We start from the raw sequence: 24,633 nt of genomic DNA on the forward strand, positions 1-24,633 counted from the left end.
ACTCTTAATATGACCACAAATGGAAAAAGGCAGAGAGTTCATACTGTTTACTCTTTTCTTCTTGAAACAGCAAACTCATTATTACATTGGGTAAGAAACAAAAAAGAAAGAATGAGTCTTCAGATGAGATATCTGATACAGAGCAGATACCACAGCACACTTGCAAAGAGGAGGACTCTCAAGTGAGTATTACATTTTTTTCTGAGAAATGAAGCACTGATAGAATTATTTAGATAGCCTAAAACTGCTTTATGGTTATTTTCACTGTAGTTTAGTAGTAAAACTACATTTTATTATATGGTAGAACTGGAAGACAGCATTATGACAATATGCTCCTAGTAGTATTACTATGGAATGTTGGATCTGGGAGGAAACTTACTTATCCTCTCAAAACCCCTCATTTTTCAGATAGTGAAACCAAATCCCATAGAGGTTAAGTAACAGTCCCAAGTCCCTGATGGCTTTTAGCATGGAGAAATATCTAGCAATACTATCCTGTACTTATAGAGTGCTTTTGAATGAACTTAATGATGGAGATCCTAAGTTTTAGAATCACATACAGTGATAGAGCAAATGGATTGAATCATTCCTAGAGAAAATTCCTTTGGTCTGCTTCTGTCAAAGAAAAAATAACCAGTTACATTAAAAATCCCCTAATGTAGACAAGCATACTGTGCATTTTGCCTTTTTTTTTTAATAGGTGGATATTCAAAATAACCTTGTGAAGTTAAAAAAAAAAAAAAATATATATATATATATATATATACAGGGAAGGTCATAATAATTCAGGCCACCCTCTGCTCTCTAATAATTAAAGTACAACTCTAGGCCGTATGGGTGGTGGCAGTTGTTGAATTATGGGGCCAGAAAGCCCCTGAATGGCCTTTCTTCTTCCTTATGCAGCTTCTTATCCAATGGGAGAGTAGTGGCTCAAGGCTCCTGGGCTGCTGCAAGAGTTGAGGTAAGGGCAGTGACTGAGCTCCTAATATTATATGGCCTGGCTTTTTCTTCACATGTTATCCTTCACTCAGGCAGACTTACAGTTACCTTATTCACCATGAGAAAATTCAGTTTAATTTTTACTAGCATAAGGCTGGCCATTTTTTCCATTATGTAATTACCAAACAATGAAATGGTAGACTAGGTTAACATGCACATTTCTTCCATACCTTTCATTGTAGTATTAGGTTGCTTCGATAGGCATGTTGCTTTAACACAAAAATATAAGTGGAGAAGAAAAGAAATATTTTCTAATAAATGATTATAAATCTATATTATTGACGTATTTAAATGTATCATATGAATGATGGAGAGGTAGCTTTCAACCACAAGGGACTGTCAAAATTTGAAGCCTGAAAAAGTAATTTAAGTTTCAGGCTTAGAGTCAGGTGGAAATCTAAAAATCTGAATGTGATACTTAATTTTTTACCTTTAATCTTAATATACAGTACTTCAGTAGTCTGTATTTGCAGACTTAATTAAAAAAAAAAAAAACGCTGCAGCACATTATATTAGGATTATGATAGGAAACAAGTAACGTGTTATCATAATAAAATATTAGTCATTTAAGAGTGTATTTCTGACTGATTATGTAAAGTGTTGTGGACTGGTCCATTGAAGCCTCTAAGACAGAAGAAAAAAAGCTGGAAAAAAGAAATCTGAAGAAAGAAATGGTCACTATTTTAAATTGTGCTTTGAAAACATTAAGAGAAAGAAAGCCAGAAAACACATTAGCCAAAAATGTGTACACTAAATTAGTTTTTATATTTTTGAAGTAGTAGTGATATTACATGACAGAGAAAGATAATTTGATGATAGTGGCATCTCATTTAGCTCTGCCTAGTGTGTAACTGGGTACTCTAGTAGAATATAATTTATTCCACTGTAATGATTCTAGCTATAATCTTATAATCTTATAGTATTCCAGCTATAATCATATAACTCAGACTTTTTAATTAATCTTTTGGACTGATAAAGTCTTCATGAGGGTGCAGTTTACAAATTTATTGCTCTCATTTTATCTTGTGAAGAATCAACTAAATTTGCACTTTTGAGAGTTCAAAGGATTCTTTCAGGCCACTCATTTACATTTTACTGAAGACCTAAGTGAGGCATTTTAAAGAACTAATAGATGCTAAGAGACCAGAAAGGAAACTTAAATGCTGAAAACATCAAACTGAATCTTCTAAAAGTATACTGAATTATTCTTAAACTTCATTATTTAGAAGATTTGTGCCCAGTGAGACATAACGTTGGTAATACATGTTAATGTTAGAATAATAAATGTCACTGTTGGTTTATTTAAACTATTCTTAAATATGCAGGGCCATGTGATGCCTGTTGTAGAACTCTATTCTTTTAGCCTTGTATTAGACTAGAGATCCATAGAATTTTTCCCTCAAGTAATAATAAATATTACATTTTTTTTTCAAAATAGGACATGGGAAAATTTGGGTTTTTACAAGTCCTTTTATTATAACTTCTATACCCCACCTTCCCTGTCTCCCATATTAACAAAAAGTGTTACTACTTTGAGTTTTGAAAATGTAAATGTCTTCATGGCCAAAAGATGGTGAGACCCATCCTAAATGAGCCATGAAGTTATCTACTGTATTTGGCTGAGCTGAAAGTGCCTTTCTTTCTCTCAATATTCTACAACTCAAGAGATAGAGACAAAGGCACCTTAAAGGCCACTGCAACTTTTCCAACGCAGATGACAGTTTCTCCCCAGCCTACTGCACTCATTGAGTCATCTTTGTCATGCCTGTGGAAATAGGAAAGGCCTACCAAATTGAGGATATTGGCAGAAACCAAAAGAATACATGGATTATTTTGCAAGTTACATTATGAGGGAACGTCATGGGAGTTACTAAATATATAAAAGAAAATGGCTAGAAAAGGGAAGGAGGGGTAGATTTACCAAATATTGAGCAATAGAAAAGTTGACAGAGACAACTCCACCCATGAGATTTTAGGGAGGAGGAAAAAAGCAAACCTAAGTCCTTTGAAGTTGTCAGGCCAACAACATGAGATTTTGATTTTATAGTGGGGAACATCAAATATTAGATCTTTAGGGAGGTAAGTAAAGCCATGTGTATTTGATACCTGGTTTAAAATCACTTAGATTATTTTAAAATTATGGTACTACATGAAATACTTTTCAGAAGGGTTACTTCTGGTTTTGATAGTGATGTTCTTTATTTTTAAGGGAAGCTAGTAAAGTTAGTTAAACACTGGTTCCTCTTTCATACACATTAAATTATTTGGTAGATTTACTTGATTGTTTTGTGTATCTCTTTTAAAACACTTTATATTCTTTTGTTTTATTCTGTTTTAAACATAAGTTCATGGATTTTTATGGTAAATATTGTTTAATTTATTCTTTTAGTTTTATGGCCCCGATTAATTATTTAACCAATATTCATCTGATACACTTTTTAGGTTTGGGGCAGAAACTGTGAAAGTATTAACAGTTTAAAATATGTGTTGCCCAAAGTGTGAAATAGCTGAATAAAACTTGTTTTTACTCTTCTTAACGATAGTTTCTAAAGACAAGTAATAAAGCAATAAACGTATTACTAATAAAATAGGTTTTGCCCAAGGTGTGAAATAGTTAAATAAAATAAATCTTTTTATTCCTAACAATTTCTAAAGAAAAGTGATAAAGTATTACTAATCTCTGTTATTTGAAACTTTAGGAAGTAAAACAAGATTCTAAGCCTGTGGCAAAGGGCAAGATATAATCTTCCTTTAATTAAAAGGAAAAATAAGAAAAGGTGAATGTTGAGTATAATTTCAGAAATTTAATGTACAAAATTTCCACACTGAAAGCAATTATTTTAAAAATCTTCCCTTTAAAATCTGTCATATAAATATGATCCTTATGGTTCATTGCAGAAAAGAAGATCAAATCGTCAAATTAAAAGAAAAAAATATGCAGAAGATGCAGAAGGGAAACAATCGGAAGAAGAGGTTAAAGGTTCTATGAAAATAAAAAAGAATTCAGCTCCTTTACCTGGTGAACAGCCTTTACAATTATTTGTGGTAAGACAGATTTGAGATTATGACTACAAATCATTTGAAACCAACATATGTTCTTTAAAATACTTTTCATTATCTTCCCTCCTAAAACCTCCTCCAACTTTTCCTCCTGGATTCCCTATTGTAGTTAATAGAACCATTAATTATTCAGGTCAGAAACCTAGAAATTCATCCTTTTTTCTTCCTTTGCTTCTTTATCCAATTTATCACCACGTTTTTTACCCCCTAATTGTGTATTTCAGAAACTCCACCAAATTCTATCCATTCTGCAGAATATTCCTAAATTATAGGCCTGATCATAGTACTTTCTACTGAAACCTCCTCTATTAGCTTCCCAAGTCTTACAAAAAATAATGATGCCTTCTTAGCACATCATATAAAGCCCTTTGTATGGATTTTTTTGGCTTTATCTCTGGCCACTTCTTTATAAGCACTGAATCTTCTGACCCTATGAGCATAAGTGCACTCTCTGTCTTTGCATATGGATTTTCCTCTTTTAATCTTCCTTATCTGAATTGTGAACCAACCACTCATCTGCCAACTGAATGATCTGACACCTTGGGCAAGTCCTTAGTTCTCTGTGCTGAGTTTCCTAATCTGTACAGTGGACAATGACTTACTGTAGTTGCAAGGATTAAATTAGTTAATGTGTGTAATGTGCTGATAATAATGCTGAGCCCTTTAAGAAGCACAGCATGTTTACCATGATGACGATGATGCAAATGGTGATGAGGCAATAACAGCAATGATTTCTTTTTCCATTTTTGTATTCCTAACATTTAACACAGTACCTGACACATATGCTAAATAAACTGATTTTAGTGTGTTCATAAACATACAAAGGGGCAACTAAAGGAATTTTTAGAATGTGACATTATATCTTCTTTGCTTCCTCCCCTAGGAGAATCCAAGTGAAGAAGATGCGGCGATTGTAGACAAAATACTATCTTCCAGAATTGTGAAAAAGGAAGTAAGTAATTGCATACATTACATTTTACCCTTTATATTCCATGGCCTGATTATTGAAGTCATAAGTACTGATTTTATTTTCTTAGGTATCACCTGGAGTGATGATTGATACAGAAGAATTTTTTGTAAAATACAAGAATTAGTAAGTATCTGAGTCAGATAATAGAAAATGCCAATTTATGTATAAATTAATATATTTAAACATTAAGTTAAATTATTTTTTTTATTTTACCATAATTTTAAAATGTTTTGTAAGTTCAAAACCTTTTGTGGTAAAATTTAAGTGATTCTCTTTTTCAGGAAATGTTAATTATTAACATCAAAATGCAGGAATCTTTATAAAATATTCTTTTACAAATTATAGACATTACTTGTTATATTTATATTGTTGAACTTTTCAGATCTTAATCAAGTTTTTCCCATACTTAGGTGAAAGAAAGTGCTTTAAATACAATTACATTAGTTTCAAAACAAGTTAGCTTTCTGATCATGACAAAACTGTTACAATGAGGAAATAAATGATAAATCATATCTTGTTACCTTTATGACTTGGTTTATCATTCTGTTTCTATGTGGCAAATTGCACATCTTTATACTACAGTCTTCTTAGGATATAGTGATCACGGTGGCTTTAGAAATTGTATGGAGTCTGTTGGCATTAAATGAAATGGTGAGCTACCTATTCGTAAAGTTGAATATTTTACATTGGATGCTGTAATTAAAAATAAATCTTAAAAAACCAAAACATGTTTTTCTATGTCATTCTAATATATTGCTTTTATAAAAATTTTAGCTCCTATCTTCACTGTGAGTGGGCCACAGAGCAGCAGCTTTTGAAAGATAAAAGGATCCAGCAGAAAATCAAACGATTCAAATTGAGACAAGCACAAAGAGCACATTTTTTTGCAGATGTAAGAAAAAATAAATAAATGAAACTATTATATGTTGAACTGTGAACACATGCAGTATTTATCAAAAATTTAAGTATTATTCATTTTAATTCTTAGGCTTCCAAGTTTGATATTTGAATACAAATGCCATTCTACATATAGTAATTTTCTCTCCCGAAATTTAGCTTGGAAGCTAGCTGAAACAGGAGCACTGATAATTCTAAGTGGTAGATAACTCTCGTATTTTTAAATTAGCATGTATTTCAATACTTAGAGTTGAATATGAGTGGGTTAATATCTCAGAGAATTGTATCAGTGAAGTTATTCAAGTAATGGAAATGGTAATGTAGCAAATAAAGGGAAACTTAAGATCTTTCAGTATATGAAATACGTTGCATATTTTCTACGCCAGGTTTGTGTATGTACGAACAAACCATCATGGGCATAATTCATTTTAAAGGTCTCACCAATTAGTTGATATCCTTTTCTGCTCTAAATTTTTTTCTTTTTTTTTTTTAATAGGCTTGTTTTAGAGCAGTTTTAGATTCATCTGAATTTTTTTAACTTTTTAATTTGAAGATTTTTTTCGAGTTTTTATTTTGGAGAAATCTAAGTTGTAAAAATAGTACAATGAATTCCCATATATTATTGAAGTATAGTTGACACACAGTGTTACATTAGTTTCAGGTGTATAATGTGGTGATTCCACTAGCCTGTATGTTATACTGTGCTCACCACAAGTGTAACTCCCATCTGTCACCATACAGCACTACTAACAATACCACTGACTATATCCCCTATGCTGTATGTTTTATTTTCCTACATATATTTTAATAAGATTCCCTAAATATTAATATTTTACCATGTTGGCTTTGTCACTCATGTTCATTCTCCCTCTGCCTCTATCCGCCTCTCTCGCTGTCTGCCTCTCCCATGCACAGACATTTCTTTTCTAAACCATTTGAATGTAAATTGCAAATACTTTAGTATTTAATTTTTTTAAAAAATTCTGTTACATAATAATAGTATAATTAACGTTGATGTAATATTAGCTCATCTACAGGCCGACCTTATTCATATTTCACTAATTGTTCCACTATTTTTATAGCAAAAAAGGTGTTTATGTGTCTATTGTGGCCCAGAATCCAGTCCAGCATCATATGTTGAATTTAGTTGTCATGTCTCTGTTAATCAGTCTTTCTTTGTTTTTCATTACTTGAACATTTTTTAAAGAGTATATAGATGGTTTATTTTGTAGAATGTCCCTAAATTTGGGGTTGTCTCATGTTGCCTCAGGATTCAAGTCATGCATTTTTTAAAAGAACATCACTGTATTGTACATCCAAAACTGATATAACACTGAATGTTAACTACACGGGAATTAAAATTTAAAAATTTAAAAATAAAAGACCACCAGAGAAATAATGCCATATCCTTCTCACTAAAGGAGGAGGAGCATGATACCTATTTGCCCCATTACTGGCAGTATTAACTTTAATCACTAGATTATGGTGGTATCTGGCAGATTTTTTCACCATGAAGTTACTGTTACTTCCTTTGTAATTATAAAATCTCCTTAAAAAATATGATGATTCTGATGACCTACTCAGTTTATGGATGCTGGGAGGTCAAAAATTTTTCACATCCTCACTCTAATACAGAAGTTTGTAATGAGCTGAAGATTTTAGAAGTACTTAATTAATCTTAATTTTTCATAAAGACTAATTTTTCTCACTTGACTCAGGTACAACATAAATTGGAGCTCTGCAGATTGTCTTAAAGTACCTCATTACCATTCTGATGCTGGGCAGTGCTCTTTGTTATCAAGAGATCCTGAGATGATATTCTCGTTCAGGAAGGATTTGAGACAGTGAAGAGAACTAAAGACAGAACCATGAAGCACTACAGTATTTAGAGGTTAAGCAGAGGAGGAGAGGCAGCAGAGATAGCCAAGAAGGGCTATTGAAAGTGAGGCATTCAGGAATGAATAGGAAGCAGCCAGGCAGACAAGAGAAGGAGCAGCAGTCTATTCAGAAGAGAGAAGAAGGAGTATTAAAAACATGGAGGTGTGCCATAACATGGAGTTTGAAAAGCCTGTGTTTTTGTACTTTGGAAGCATGAAATCTGGGGTACAGCTGTGCCAAGCAATAGGAGATGAGGCTGGAGGACAAGGTAGGATCCTGTTTATTCCACAAAAACCAATGTGGGCCTGATCCTCAAACAACGGAGGGTCAGTGAAGGATTTGAAGCAAGAGAGCAATAGGTAAGATTTATAATTGAGAAACAACACTCTGGGGTCAATGTGAAAATGGACTAAAGAGAGGCAAGAAGGTAGTTGAGGACTAGTTAGGAGGCTGTCAAGGTCCAAGTAAGAAGTGATGAAGCAGTGAGGAGGAAGGAGGAACCAATTTGGTTGTAGCTGAAGGCAGAATCTGGAAGAATTAATGACTTACTAGATGTGGAAGATAAAAAAGAGACGGAATCGGAGCCGACTTCTCCATTTCTGACTTGTGTAACTGGGAGTAAAGTGTGGAAGGGGTGCTACATTACCATTAACCCTGTAGGAAACTGTAGCAAAGGTTGAAGAGTAAGTGAGTGTGAGTTTGAGGTAGCTCAGATAGAGTTTACATCCATTGAAGTAACTGGGTTCAGAGCACAGGAATCACCAGTAGACAAAGAATGTTTGATGCAACTGAGAGATGAGCCTGCAGGTGGGGTGATTGGTCTTGAACAGGTAGACCTGAGGAAAGTAGCACAAGAAAGGTACAGAGCATCTTCTAGGAAAATTCTAAAGAATGTATCTTCTAGAGCAAGTCACTTGTCTGAAGTTTCTTATTTCTTAGTGTTACTCGGTTGGTTTTATTACACATAACGTGGTGATTCATAATATAGATAAGTATCTTAGATATCTTTTGGAAATTAAAAGGGAAGTGTCCCATTTATTAAAAATTTAATTGAAATCAACTTCTGTTTGTTCTAGAATATAGCTAGTAAATTTGCATTTATTTCACTTTTTTCTTTCTACTTCTTTGTCAATTATCAATTAAGTTACTTTTTAATTTTAGATGGAAGAGGAACCATTTAACCCAGACTACGTTGAAGTAGACAGAGTGTTAGAAGTCTCTTTTTGTGAAGATAAAGATACTGGTGAGGTAAATATTTAGGAAAAAAAATTTTTTTAATTAGGAAAAACCTAAAACTTTCCAAATATTAAAACTTATTCCTTTTTAAAAATTAATGACCTAAAAACACTAAAAAATGTTTCGTTCATTTTTATTGATGTAGGTTAAGCATATTTAAACTATTTCTAACTACCTTTTTCAAAATGGTAACATGAAAAAAATTTTTTTTCAGCCTGTTATTTACTACTTAGTAAAGTGGTGCTCATTACCATATGAAGATAGTACGTGGGAACTAAAAGAAGACGTAGATCTTGCAAAAATAGAAGAGTTTGAACAGTTACAAGCTTCAAGGCCTGACACAAGACATTTGGTAAGAACCATGTCTTAGACAACTTCATAAACTTTTAGCACTTCTTTTATTCAACAGGTTTAATGTAATCTTTACATTTTTAATTTTGCTTTTGGTGTACAATGAATACTATATTTTAAAAATTGCTACGTAGTATCTTATGTATGTTAATTTAGCTATTCCTCCATTAGTGGGTATTGCAGTTTTTTGCTGTCATAAACAATGCTACATTGAACGTTGAGCCCATGTTCAAGCCTCTGTAAGACAAATCAGAAGTGCGATCACTTGGTCAGAGCATATGTGCGTTTATAATTCTGATGAGTATTTCCTTCAGATTTCCCTCCAGACGAGTTGCAGATACTTCTGCCTCATCTCTGAATTTAAGAGTTTCCTACTACTGTTTCTCTCAGGTCATTTATAAAAATATCAAGAATACCAGTTTCATCTCAAGGTGGAGTTATTAATTCTCTATCTCTGTAATAAGGAAAAATCCTTATTACACCCACCTTTTTCTTCTTTTCTATAAACCAGTGAATTCTCTATAACTAAATAGTTCATCTTCTTCCATAGTAGCTTTATTTTAAAAGAACCTTTTATATGGAATATTTTTCAGTATGTTAATTTTTTTTTATTGACTACACGCATATCTCTTCCCTGGTCAAAAAATAAAAAACTTGAGTAGGTTATTGACTTTTCTAGTACACAAACTATAGAATTCTAGAAGGCTATGGAAAGTAGTGATATTGCTGATAATTATATAATTTTTTACTTTCAAATTCCTAAAATTGTTTACTTTTAGTCCTAAAATGTAGGATTATTGTCATGTGAATCCAGTTTTCGGGAGCCAAGCAAAAGAAATTCACCATGAGGAGACCTATTATGATTTTATTAAATATTTTGTCCTCTCCTCTTTCAAATTTAATTTGGCCGCAGAACTTTACTTCACTAAAGAGGGAATTTATACATGAAAGGCGAGCAGATCACTTTTCCATTAGCATCAGACTGAGGAAGGGCTGCCATGAAAAAAAGTGGAGATGCAACAGAAGAGAAGGAATGAATTAAAATTGTTCATGGAATAGATCTTATTTTGTTTTGGGTTTTGTTTTTTTTTTAAGATTTTATTTATTTGAGTGAGAGAGAGCACACGAGCATGGGGTGGGTAGAGGGAGAGGGACAAGCAGATTCCCCACTGAGCAGGGAGCCTGATGCTGGGCTCAATCCCAGGACCCTGGGATCATGACCTAAGGCAAAGGCAGACACTTAACCAACTGAGCCACCCAGGCGCACCCATAATAACTTTATTTCTAATAGTCAGTATAAGTATTCATCAATAGGTAAATGGATCAGCAAATTGTAGGGTATCTCCCTCTGTGTGTTCTTTCTCTCTCTCAAATAAATAAATCTTAAAAAAAAAGTTATTATGAACATTAGTAAACAAGACTTTGTCTAGACACGTGCTTTCATTTCTTTTCAGTAAATACCTGTGAGTAAAATGGCTGGGCCATATGTTACGTTTATCTTTGATTTTTTAAGAAACTGCCAAACTTTTTCTGATTGGTTATACCATATTACATCCCAACAGCATTGTATAAGAGTTATAGTTGCTTCACATCCTTGCCAACACTTGGAACAGTGTTTTTAATCTTAATGATTCTAATATGTATATAATGGTATGACATTGTGGTTTTCATTTACATTTCCTACTGATTAATGATGTTGGGAATCTTTTCATGTTCTTATCTGACATTAGTGTATCTTCTTTAATAAAGTGCCTATTCATATATTTTTCCTATTTTTTATTGGCTTGTTTCCTTTCTTATTATTGAGCTCTAAGAATTATTTATGTGTTCCAAATGTAAGACCTTTATCAGATATATGATTTGTAAATGTTTTCTCCAAGTCTGCAGCTTGTCTTCTCACAATCTTAACAGTGTAAAAGAACAAAAGTTCCTAATTTTGATGAAGTCCAGTTTATCTGTCTTTACAAATCAATCATACTTTTGGTGCTATAGCTAAGAAATCTTTGCCAGAAGTTTTTTAGTTTTAGGTAACATTTAGGTCTACGATGAATTTTGAGTTAATTTTTATATATAGTACATGTATGAATCAAAGTTCACTTTTTGCTTATGGGTATCCAGTTGTTCTAGCACCGTTTTTTGGATAAAAAGAAAAAACTGTCTTTACTGGACTGAATTGCCTTTCCTACTTTGTCAAAAATCAATTGAGTTAATGCATGTGGGTGTATTTTCGAACCCTCTATTCTGTTCCGCTGATCTATTTGTTATCTTTAAACCAATTCCACCCAGTCTTGACTCTGTAACTTTTATGTCTTGAAATCAGTATAAATCCTCTAACTTTATTCTTTTTCAAGTTGTTTTGGATATTTCTGGTTTATTGCATTTCCAGATGGTTTTAGAATCAGTATGTCAATTTCTGCAAAAACATTGCTGGGATTTTGGTTGAGTTATGTTGAATCTGTTGTTCCGTTGGGAAGAATTAATAACCATGTTGAGTCTTTGAGTCCACAAAAGTCCATTTGTTTAGGTGTTCTTTAATTTCTCTCAGCAGTGCTGTGTAGTTTTAAATACACCAGTCTTACACGACTTTTGTGAGCTATATTCCTAAATAGTTCCTATTTTGGTTGTTATCTTTTTAAATTCGTATATAATTTTTCTACAACATAGAATTTTCTATATATTGACCTTGTATCATGCAACTTTGTTAAAATCACTTCTTTATCTTTGTTGTAGATTCCACAGGATTTTCTATATACACAAATAATGTCTTCTATGAGTTAAAATAGTTTTACTTTTTCCTTTCCAATCTTAATGCCTTTTATTTCTTTTTCTTTATTGCACTTCTTAGAATCTGCAGTACAGTAACTTTGAATAGAAGCGGTGACAATGTATGTGCTTGCCTTTTTCCCAATTTTAAGGAGAAAGTGTTTAACCATTAAGTATGATGTTAGCTTTGGCTGTTTTCATAGATGTACCTTCTCGGGTTGAGGAGGTTCCCTTCTATTCAAAATTTAATGAGAATTTTTATTAGGAATAGGTGTTGGAGTTTTTAAATCCCTTTTCTGCATCTATTGAGATGATCATATTTTTGGTTTTTAGTCAATTGATCAACATTGATTAATTTTCAAATTTAAACCACCTTCCATTCCTGGGAAAAATCTACTTGGTCATGATGGATTATCCTTTTCATAAATTGGATTCCATTTGCTAAAATTTTGTTATGAATCTTTGCATTTGTATTCGTTAGGGATATTGGTGTACAGTGGGGTTTTTTTTTGGTAATATCTTTGATTTTAGTGCCTGGGCTTCATGGGATGAGTTGGAATGTATGCTGAAGAAGAAGGCTTCAATTTTCTGGAAGTTTGTGCAGAACTAATTTGGTCTTCAGATGTTTGTAAAATTCATTGTAACACCATAAAATGTTATGCTTCTATAATTATTTTAAAAGCAATGCTTTTACCACATATGAGATGTATGGAAGATTAAAAAATCTGAAATATACGATTCTTTGTTTTTTCACAAAGGATCGTCCTCCTGCTAATATTTGGAAAAAAATTGATCAATCCAGGGACTATAAAAATGGCAATCAACTCAGGGAATATCAACTGGAAGGACTCAACTGGCTCTTATTCAATTGGTACAATAGGTATGTAGTATATCTGAATAGAAGAAAGTTTAGTGTGTTGTTTTTTTATATGTGTCAAAATATGTTAAGTAAAGGAGGTACTGATGTTGCTTTATTATTACTGTTATGGAGTCTTTATTATTGAAAGTGAAGTTACCTCAGGAAGATGTGTAAATTATAATTTAGGATTTTGACTTCAATTGCTTCATTTATATGTATGCCAGTCAGAATAGAAGGAAGTTGATAAGATGATTAATAATATAATTTGAAATACCTTTCTTACCATCATAAAGCATCTGTTATGTTACGGGATTTTTTTCGGCTTATCAACTTATACTGCTGTCTGCCAGTAATTGAATCTAGTTAGTGAAGTGTGAGCGATTATATCAGTAAGAATTAAGTAGGTCTATTATTTAAGTCTTCAGAGAAGCAGATTGTCAGCAGTTGAGGAATAGAAATCAAAATTTAAGAACCTAGTAATGAATTTACGCTTTCTATTAATTATTTATTTTCCAAGTTGTTCAAAATGCTGGGTGGAACATTATCTCACTTTTTCGCAGTGAGAAGATAATCGCAAAAGAAGGGGAAAATGGGCCCACGATTGAGAAAGTATAGTGACATATACAAAAGAGCAAATGAAGGCATTGTTATTAGTAATAACAGAAAAATTTGATGACACTTTTTGTTCAAAATCATTCTTCCATGGTTTTACTTCTCACGTGATTCTTCTGAGTTGTTGCACTCTAATTGTGAGTCCTGAGACTCAGTCGTGTGGAGTTAGGGGGACCTGTTAACCCCATACAGCGCTCTTTCCTCTGGTTTGTATTTTCTAAATGTTAACCATCGTTTTTCCCAAGAGACCCTTCTAGGTAAAATAGTTAACAAAGTTTTGTTTTGCTTGAATCCCCTTATCGCTGCCCTTCCCCATTGCCTACATTGCTTGTTTTAAACTTCCAGCACTTTCCTCAGGCCGACTGTCACAGCCCCCTACCCTCTTCACCCCCACGTGACTGCTCCACAGAGAAGCCTAGGGCCAGTAGGTGAGCTTGTTCAAGTTCTTGTCCATCCTTACAGCCAGGCCGACAAACGTTTCTTCATTCTTAGCTTTTCTTAGCCATCCTCATGGACCAGAAGTTAAAAGGTGCCTCCCCACAACCAAGACTCCTGTACCACCTCTGTTCTTGACATGCAGCCTGTCCAGTTTTCTCAGACCCTCACTTCCATCAGCTGTCATCCCACACTCTTGTACCTTCAAGCCATCTCAGGACTAGTGCTGTCCCTTCAGTTTGAGTTCAGTCATGAGTTCAAGCCCCATGTTGGGCATGGAGCCTACTTTAAAACCTTTCATAAAAATACAAGAGAGAAAAGGATAAACCTCTTCTTGGCTCTATTTTTCTTTCCAGCGACCTTGAGCCCTCTGTAATTTCTAGGAAGCTCCTACAGGAGCTCTTCCCATTTCCTAATCTCCAGCTCGCTTCAAACCTGTTGCTTGGATTTGATTCTGTATCTTTGAAACGTGTTATTTCCCAACCAGGGGGTATTTTTCAGCCCTAATTTGCTGTGTCTCTGCTGCTTTGTGTTGTAGTTGCTCTTTTTATAAACTTTCCCGCATTCTCACCCCCAGCAGCTTCCACAGTGGGACTCTCTCCAGACCCCGGGACTTTCAGGTCTGCTGGTTTCCCTTCCTCTGTCTGCCCTTTCAGTATTGCTTTTCCTTCTAACGGTGCTCTTTTGCTCTCTCCTCATTGCACAGGGTTGTTCTTCCTAAGCTGTACTCCACACCCCCATGCCTTCGTTTATCAATAACATTCTGATGGTCTCCGAACTTTATCTCTAACTGAGGCCTTGAACTCCAAGCCCATATTTCTGTTTGCCTCTTGCTACCTTAAAGTCTATCTCACTGATTCTTTTTTCAGCACAAAATTCAAAATTAACCTTATCGTTTCCTGTTTCCTCTGTACCAAACTTGTTCTTCCTCCATTTTGTATTTCGGTTAAGAATAACACAATAAAGGAGTGCCTGACTGGCTCGGTCAGCAGAGCATGCAACTCTTGATCTTAGGGTCATGAGTTCAAGCCCCATGTTGGGCATGGAGCCTACTTTAAAAAAAATAAATAACACGATTCATTTAGTCAACAAGACTGGAATCTGGCTGTCATCCAACACCCCGTATATCTGGTTGGTCACTAAGTCCAAATCATTCTAAGTCATAATTAACTTTGGAATCCATTCTCTCCTCTTAGTCCCTCTTCCCTTGGTCCAAGTGCCTGCCATTGTTTCCTGCATTATTGCAGTCCTTCCCAGTCAGTGTCCCAGCTAGAAGCTCACTTTCTAATATCCACAGTAGAGCCAGAGTGAACAACCTCAGAGTACAAACGTAATCACATCAGGTTTCTTTAAAAATTTTAAGCGACTCCCATTGCATAACAGAATGATGTCCAACGTTCTTTATTTATGACCTCTTCATATCTTAGTGATACCCCCTCCTTTTACCCTAATCTCAAAACCACGTTTGTAGTGTCCCAGTTGATCATGTTCTTTACCCCTCTGCTCCTTTGCTGTGCTCTCTGGCAAAATCCTACCATCACTGACCTCTTCTCTGAAAGAGATCTTCTCTTCTACCATCTCTTTTTGCCAGAGTTGGACACTTGCTCCTCTGAGCTCCTGTAATAAACTTAACCCTGAGAGTTCTCAACTGGTCATATATTATAATCGTCCGTGGAACTTTAAAAAAAAAATTATAGCTGCTTTTGTCCTACTCCATATACTTTGACATAATGTGTAGGGGAGAGCCCTGGGTATCTGTGTTTCCTTCAGGCTTTTAGGCTCTTATAATGCACAGCCAAAGTTGAAAACCAGTGCTTTGTGCTTCCGTGATAGCAAGTTGTGTGATTTTTTATTTGCATGTCTGCTTCTCTAATAGATACAAGCCCCTGGAAGGCAGAGAACATGTTCTATTTCCTTTGTATCCCATCTTCTCATACTATCCCTGAGATATAGAAGGTATTTAATAAATGCTTCCTGAATAAAAAATATATTTAGTTTGCCTACTCCTGCCATTTCATTCTTTAACAAAATCATACCTCTAACAGGTGTTATCTTTATTTTGGAGCTACAAAAATCTATAGTTTTCACTCTGCAGGATTATAATGAAATTATAGCTTCTTATACATACAAAATGATATGCCTAGTCTGCACTTCAGCAACTTTTATGTTTTTATAAATGCAAGTATTTTAACTTGATCTTTGATTATTTTTGTGTATTTATCTTTAAAAACATTGTAGTGTACAGAAAAACCCAATGTATACATGGATAATATATTTGTTTATTTCAGACGAAACTGCATTTTAGCAGATGAAATGGGTCTTGGCAAAACCATTCAATCAATTACATTCCTCTACGAAATCCTTCTGACTGGTATAAGAGGACCTTTCCTGATTATTGCTCCACTTTCTACTATTGCAAACTGGGAGAGAGAATTTCGTACATGGACTGATATTAATGTTGTGGTTTATCATGGGAGCCTGATTAGCAGACAGATGATACAGCAATATGAGATGTACTTCAGGGACTCACAGGTGTGTTACTGGTGATTTCGTTCGTTGTTTGAAAGGTCAGGTTTGAAAAAGCCAATTATTATGCATTCATTATTTTCAAATTTGGGATGGATTTTATTTGCCTACGTACATCTTAGTTCAATCTCTTTATTCATCATAATTTATTTTACAATAAACTTTAGTAGCTGACGAGAACACTGACAAGGAATTAGGATCACGTTCTGGTTCACTATAAAGTATTTGTATACATTTATACAAATGTACTAACTTGATGGTATCCGTAATTTTTCAACTAGAATAATTGTTTTAGTAATTGCTTCTAAATATACATTAAATTTATTTTTAGAATAATACCTGTCTCTTTGATCGTCCTCCAGTTTTTTCCCTCCATTTTAAAAATTCGAATCTTCAGGGAACACCATGTGTTTAAATGCTTCTAGAGATGATGAAACCATAGATTCTCTTTTGTGTTCAAAGGATTTTGATTTTAGACACATTTTAAAGTTTGGTGTTTGTTTTGTATGCAGATACAAGCATACTTCTCTATTGTTCTCCCCTGTGGATTGATTATTCCAGTTCTCTGGTGATTTGGTTTTTCTCCCCCATATCTGGAAGGCACATTTTCCATTTTCCATTGGCCTCTTCAGTAGGAAATTTAGTAGGAGATTTCTTATTTTTCAGCTAAATACATCATAAAATTAAGAGATAACATTATAATAAAGAATTTTCTAGCAGAAAGTTAAAGTCTAGAAAGCATTAAGTGCCAATTGCAGTTTTGAATGCTAATAGGACTCAATGCTTTAGATTAAGCATTAAGAAATAATGAACAAGATTAATAAAAACACAGTTCACACAAAGTTATACTCTTTAATTGGAATAGGTTTATTGCCTGACGTTCTGCCTCAGTAGCACCTTAATATTTTATTTTTCTTTCACTAATTCTTGTTTTATAAGGATCATTATAACATATGGCCAGGTCATGTGATATGATGCAGGTTGAAGTAAGGTAATGTGCCTAGCCTTCTGCTTTTCTTCCCAATTGTAACTGATTTTCTATCTATTCAAAGCTGAAAATGGATGAATTAATTGATTTAGTCCCTCTTACTTTTATGGTTGAAACAATTACATTCCTATGAAATTAAGCATCTACATAACCCTTTAGTTATTCCTCAGTTTTATTGTAACTATCACCTTTGTACCTTTCAAGCCTCTGACAGCTCAGATTATAGTTTGATTTCCTTCCACAGTGTTTTAGTCTTCTCAGTCATACATTTATAGAATTTAAGAGCTGTATGGTATCATAAAAATGATTATGATTGACTTAGTTCAATCTCATTTTTTTTTACAGAGGGTATAATTAAAATATTGGGAGTTTAAGAGATGTCTAAAAGGGTTACAGTTTTAATATATGTCTCGTATGAGTTTGGTATAAACATGATAGCCAAAAAGCTAAAAGATTCTTGATGTGTTATAAACTGAGTAGTATATATTAAATTATTAAATTTAATGGTAAATGTTATATAGTCTAGAAGAATACTAACAGGTTTAAAATTTAAAAAGGTAAAAATGTCTCCTCTAAATAGATCCGTGCTTTAGATACAGATTTAACTTTGAGTTAGTTCTTTCAGGTATATTTTAATATAAATTAATTGAATATTTAACTTCCGCTTTTTCAGGTTATTAAATAGCCTGACATCATAGTGGTAGTAAAATTATGCTAAGATTTTCTGAATCGCTCTGAAAAAAGTAACAGATAATAACACTAATAATCACAAACATTTATTGAGTATTTACCATGTGCCAGGCAGTATGCTAGATATTTTAGATATAGTATTTCCCTTAATCTTTATAATGCCTACCTTGTAAATAGGTAATAGTATTAGCCCTATTGACAAATGAGGAAACTGAGCTATAAAGAAGTTACGTAGTTTCCTCCAAAATCCCAGCAAAACTGGGATTAATATACCCAGGTCACTTAGACTCAAAAGCCCTCGTTCTTAAACACTGTGATATTACTTTAACTGAATGCATCCTGTCCCTGGTTGTTAGAACTGTATAAATGCCCTAGACTTAGACTTTATGCCTTTTTTAATAGTATTCTACTGGATTTGTTATTCAACTTAATGGCCATTGTGTATAATCAATATGAATTAATCTAAGTTAGTAGGAATTAAACTCTAAATCAGAATACATGATCTTTCTTAAACATTGATTTCTCCTAATCCCTGATAGTTTAGTTTTCAGTCCCATTTAAACATTCTCTTGGCTTGGATTCCAGGCCTTCGTACTGTCCTATATCACCACCTATTCCTTCTGAACCTCTCTTTACTGGTTCCTTCTTATCTTCCCTATCTAAACTTGGGGATGACCCCAGGGCTCAGTCTTCAGACTCTTTTATATCCATACTCCTTCCATCAGAGGTTTCATTCAGTCGCACAACTTGAGTACCATCTATACTGCTAGAAACTTCCAAATCTTATCACCAACTCTAACCTCTTTCCTGAATTCCAAAGTTCTCTCCAAATGCCTATTCAGCTGTTTCACTTGGATATCTACCAGCCCACTCAAACATAACATGTCCAGAATCCTGAATTTTCTCATCGTAGTAAGTAGCAACACACCTTCTAATTGTTCAAGCTAAAAAATTGTAACAGTTAAACTTGAATCTTCTTTTTATCTCACTCTACACCTGTCCATTAGCAAATCCTGTTGGCTCTACCTTCAAAATACATTCAGAGCTGAATACTTCTCACAACTTCCAATGATCTCTTGCTTGGATTACTATGACAGTCTCTTAACTGGTCTTATGATCTGTCCTTGGCCTCTTTCAGACTATTTTTACTACAGTAGCCGAAGGGACTCTTAAAATACATGTCAAATCATGGCACTTCCTGTCTCACAACCCTCCAGTAGCTTCTTGCTCAGAGAAGGAGCCAATCCTTACCACGCTTTCAAGTCCCGGTACAGCTTCATCCCCTCCACACTCAATGGCTTTCAGCCTCTCTGGCATTCTTACTATGTGAAGACTGCCATAGATACTCCCACTTTAGGGCCTTCACACTTGCTACTTCTTCCAAGAATGCTCTCTGCTCTAGATCTCTAGGTATCACTTGACTTTCTCCATCATCTTCAGGACTTTGCTCCAATGTCACTTCTCAGTAATGGCCTCCCAGCCAGTCCATAAAATTGCAGTGGTCACCTCCGACCCCATACTTATTCTTTATCCCTGTTTTATTTTATTCCACAGCCCTTACCACTTTCTAACTTTTTTTTTAATTTGCTTTTTTTCTTAATGGCTATATCCTGCATTTGAAACATCGGACTGAAGGTTCCACTTGGATAATTATTTTTGTCTGTTTTGTTTACTGCTCTATCTCCAGTGTCTAGAACAGAGTCTGGCACATAGACACTCAATAAATATTTGCTGAATAAACTACTCAGGTGGCTAATTTTGATAGTAACTATTTATTTGCCATTGTATGTGTGAACTCACGGATACAAGTAATAAACATTAAAACTTAAATTTCATTGTCCAGATTTTGTAATGGTCATTTCTTTCATGATCTAAAATTGTTACTGTGACTCTTAAAAACTATAAAACATTTTATCAAAGAATACTTATTTGAATATAAATTAAATAATTGTATTGGCACAATTTTTTACATTATTCTTGAAAACACTGCAATTTAATACAGTTTTAATGCTAAAATTCCTCACTTAAAGGGAGTGTATGCATATATAAAAATTCCAGTGGAAAATGTTTTATAGCAGATGTCATTAGATATATTTTTATGCTGTTTGATAGAAATTAAAAATTGTGATGAAGACATTCTAGCAAATTATTGTATTTGATAATAAATTTCTAGGGGCGTATCATTCGAGGAGCTTACAGATTCCAAGCCATCATCACCACTTTTGAAATGATTCTTGGTGGCTGTGGAGAGCTTAATGCAATTGAATGGCGATGTGTGATTATTGATGAAGCACATAGGTTAAAAAATAAAAATTGTAAACTGCTAGAAGGTCTGAAACTCATGAATCTGGTAAGTAACGTATCATTATTATGACTTACTGCAGTTTCTTAGCTACAGAGTGAAAGGTCAGATAGAGGCAGAGAGCTAATGTTAAACTCACTCCCTTTTAGAGTATAGATCCGGTTTTTATCTGTGGTAATTGAGTTTTGTTGTGTTTGGTTTTAATTACTAAGGAAAAAAATTCCACATGCTCAGCATATGTTGGTTATAATTAATAAATGGGATTTTTAAAAGTCATCTTCTTACTAGTGTGTTTGCTTATTTCAGATCAGTCTTTTACATTTTTTAATATTTTCATTTGATTACAATCACAGAATTAGTACATGAACACTTAAACAAATAACTCCAATATGCAGAACTACATTCCACAGATCATTTAAGCACCCCTTTTTACTCCCTTTGTATCGATGCCCACCCCCAGTTCCACTCCCCACTCCAGTATTTACAGATTGGTGTGTATCTTTCTAGACTAAACATTTACCAGTATACACATACATATGCAGATACACACATACATATAGAAATATTTAGCTTAGGAATTTAGAGATATTGTTAAATTTTAAATGATAATTTATACTGTCATTAAAAATATTTATTTCCTATTACTGTTATGTTTAATTTGTAATGCAAGTCTAGTGTAGAAGCGTATTCCAGTCAGCTCTTCATATTGTTACATTATAGCCTCAGTGGTTTGAGAATTGTTCTTGTGTGAAAAGTCAAGTGATGATTAGCCAAATTATAAAGAATGAGAACCATTTTCTGTACAAATTACCATATCAAGAATTGTTGAGTACAAAAGAAACAAATACCTTCTGTGTTCTTGAAACGCCTGTTTCTTCGAGAAAATCTAAAATATGTTTAATTATTTAGAACTTTTCTTTCTTTTTTTTTTTTTTTATAATGATTTTTTATTATATTATGTTCGTCACCATACAGTACATCCCCAGTTTTCGATGTAAGGCTCGATGATTCATTAGTTGTGTATAACACCCAGTGCACCATGCAATATGTGCCCTCCTTACTACCCATCACCGGCCTATCCCATTCCCCCACCCCCCTCCCCTCTGTAGCCCTCAGTTTGTTTCTCATAGTCCATAGTCTCTCATGTAGAACTTTTCTTTTAAAAGCATTCTTGAATAGGTAAAAATAGCATGCAAAATGAAGTATTACAAGAATGATAGAGTTTTTAAAAGGTGATTGAGAAAGTAAATTAATGAAGATTCTTGAGTAGAGATGTATTTTGAGTTGACTCTTGAAAATTATGCTTAGAAAAATACTTGCTTTTGAAACACTGAACATTTAAAAACCTACGTCAGCTTTCATATAACTTTAGTCCTGTGGTGTTTGACATGGATTGTTCTTGCTTTATGTAGGAACACAAGGTGCTTCTGACTGGCACACCTCTCCAAAATACAGTTGAAGAACTATTCAGTCTTCTTCACTTTCTGGAACCTTTAAGGTTTCCTTCTGAATCAACGTTTATGCAAGAATTTGGGGATCTGAAAACAGAGGAACAGGTAACCTCATTGATCTTTGTAAATAACGTGCATCAAGCCTCTTATCACTGTGATTGGTATGTGAGTTTGTAACTGCATGTGCGTGCGTGTTACCGATCTTTTCATCATTTTCTTATGCAGGTGCAGAAACTTCAGGCTATCCTGAAGCCGATGATGTTGAGACGGTTAAAAGAAGATGTGGAAAAGAAGCTGGCACCAAAGGAAGAAACCATTATTGAAGTGGAACTTACTAACATTCAGAAGAAATACTACCGGGCTATTTTGGAGAAGAACTTCTCATTTTTATCCAAAGGAGCAGGGCAGACCAATGTCCCTAACTTGGTCAATACCATGATGGAGCTCAGGAAGTGCTGCAATCATCCATATCTTATCAAAGGTAGCTAAAAAGGATTGCAAACAAATTCTTCTTTCTTTGAACAAATATTCATGAATTAAAAACAACAACAACAACAGCAGCAACCTACTACAGCTGCTGTGACTATTACAGGGAAAGGCAGTGATGCTCCAGCTCTCCGCTCTGGTGCTCTGAGGGGGTATGAGTGTTTCAGAATCAGAGTGCCCCATGATCGATTGCATGCCGAGTTACAGGAGCAGGACTTGCGTTGAGTCTAATGTGAACTGGAATTCCTCCTCCGGTTGAATCCTCCTCCCAGGCAAAGACAACAAAGTCTGCTTTTGGCCCTCTGGATTTTCCTTTTTTTTTTTTTTTTTTTTTTTTTTCCGCTGGTCTCTTTCCAGTCCAGGTCTCCAGTTAGTGTCTCAGCTTTCGTGCTGTAGTAATATTATTTTTTAAGGTCTTGTTAGGTTCTTTGCTAGTGTTCTGTGTATCTTTTCATTTATTCCTGAGAATATATTCCCATCTTTATCCAGGACATGTGGTTTCTTAGCCCTGTAACTCACTCTCTTGCAATCCTATTATTCTTTAATGACCAGATGGGTGGAGGGAAGGCAGAGAGGCTTTAATGCTGATTAGACTCTCTGGAGGAAGTATGCACCACAAAGACCTATAACTTGACTTCCCTTTTAATTGTCCTTGTTTCCTTGTTTTGATGGCTAGCAGGATACCCATAGACACATCCAGATTAATTATGATCACCCTTCAGTGATGATCACTGTTGTATTGGTGTTTAAATAATAGATGTTTGTTTAAAAATACATGTTTACTCACGTAGGTTAGGACCACATTTTCATTAATTCTTTCCCTAATAGCATTCATTAAACATCTAGCAAACATAAATTTATTTAAGGCATTATGCTAGAGGTCTGGAGAGAGAAAAAGGTGCTTTAAGACATTGTCCACATCCTCCATGGAATTATAGTCTGGTGTTGATGGATGTTTAGCCACAAACATAAATAATTCTAATAAAAACAGTGTACCGGTCATCAGAAAATTTTGATGTGTTACAGAAGCACAGAGGAGCACTAATTGCGATTTTTTTTTAAAAAGAAAGCAACTGGGGTTCCCTGCATCTGTGCATTGGTACTATCTTCTTAATGTTTCTTTGACAGGTGCTGAGGAGAAAATACTTGGAGAATTTAGAGATACATATAATCCAGCTGCTTCTGATTTTCATCTTCAAGCAATGATCCAGTCTGCTGGTAAATTGGTCCTTATTGATAAATTACTTCCCAAAATGAAAGCCGGAGGTCATAAAGTGCTCATCTTCTCTCAGATGGTACGCTGCCTTGACATCCTGGAGGACTATCTCATTCATAAAAGGTGAGGCCTATGATTCATCTAGTGAATTATACTGTGAATTACACTACTAAATATATGCTATTAAGGATTTTGCATCGCTGTACCGTGATCTGTCTTTACGCACATCTTTTTATCTAGGTAAGAACCCATTTAAATCTGAGTAAAGATAGTTTAGGATTATGTGTGAGGTGTTCTTATAACCTAAGTAGGTTGCAAATAGTAGGCGGAGCTAAGGAGACTGATTAAGAAAACCTTGTAAATTGGCAAGTATTTGTTAACCTAGGCATGGGTTTATTAGCATCCATTTTATTTGATTTGTAAATCTTGCAGTAATGACACTTTAAATGTCAAAAAAATGTCAAAAAAAAAAACACAGCCATGTTCAAAAATTAAAAAAAAAAAGGTTGAATTCCTTTTCAGATCTTTAATTGTTGTGATTAGAACCTGAATTTGTGGCACTTGGCCTCTTACCATATACCATTTGATACTAGTTCATGCTTTCAGTCTTCTCATTTGTTTAATGTGGGGTTTTGTTTTGTTTTGGTGCATGACAATAAGATAGTCTTCAATATTGTCTAATTAGTATCTAGATAAATAGGGTATTTATTGTAAGTTATTTTCTCAGAACATTAGTGGTCTAGTCAGTTACCTACATATTACTCCAAAAGGGAATCTAAAGATGTAGATTTTGGTTCAGTGGATTTAGACCCTTAAACATAAGTAAAGGTCTGTACTAATTTAGATTTATCAGAAATTGTGCAGTTCATTTTTTGTTTTTTATTTGTTTCTAGTTCTGTTTTTAGTGTCAGTGT

At 34.2% G+C, this 24,633-nt stretch overlaps 1 protein-coding gene across 1 annotated transcript in view; it reads left to right on the plus strand.

The window, feature by feature from the left end:
* CHD9 (chromodomain helicase DNA binding protein 9) overlaps positions 1–24,633 on the plus strand; it is a 214,081-nt gene that overhangs the window by 129,120 nt on the left and 60,328 nt on the right. The window contains 13 exon segments of the mRNA XM_040633303.1: positions 71–182; positions 3,898–4,044; positions 4,943–5,011; positions 5,097–5,152; positions 5,804–5,921; positions 8,966–9,052; positions 9,255–9,392; positions 12,913–13,034; positions 16,349–16,592; positions 20,438–20,614; positions 21,979–22,122; positions 22,243–22,498; positions 23,632–23,842. Of these exon segments, the coding sequence (XP_040489237.1) occupies positions 71–182; positions 3,898–4,044; positions 4,943–5,011; positions 5,097–5,152; positions 5,804–5,921; positions 8,966–9,052; positions 9,255–9,392; positions 12,913–13,034; positions 16,349–16,592; positions 20,438–20,614; positions 21,979–22,122; positions 22,243–22,498; positions 23,632–23,842 (1,881 nt within the window).

The sequence above is a fragment of the Ursus maritimus genome, unplaced genomic scaffold (assembly GCF_017311325.1).
Source record: "Ursus maritimus isolate PB19 unplaced genomic scaffold, ASM1731132v1 scaffold_19, whole genome shotgun sequence".
In the NCBI taxonomy this organism is placed as follows: Eukaryota; Metazoa; Chordata; class Mammalia; order Carnivora; family Ursidae; genus Ursus; species Ursus maritimus.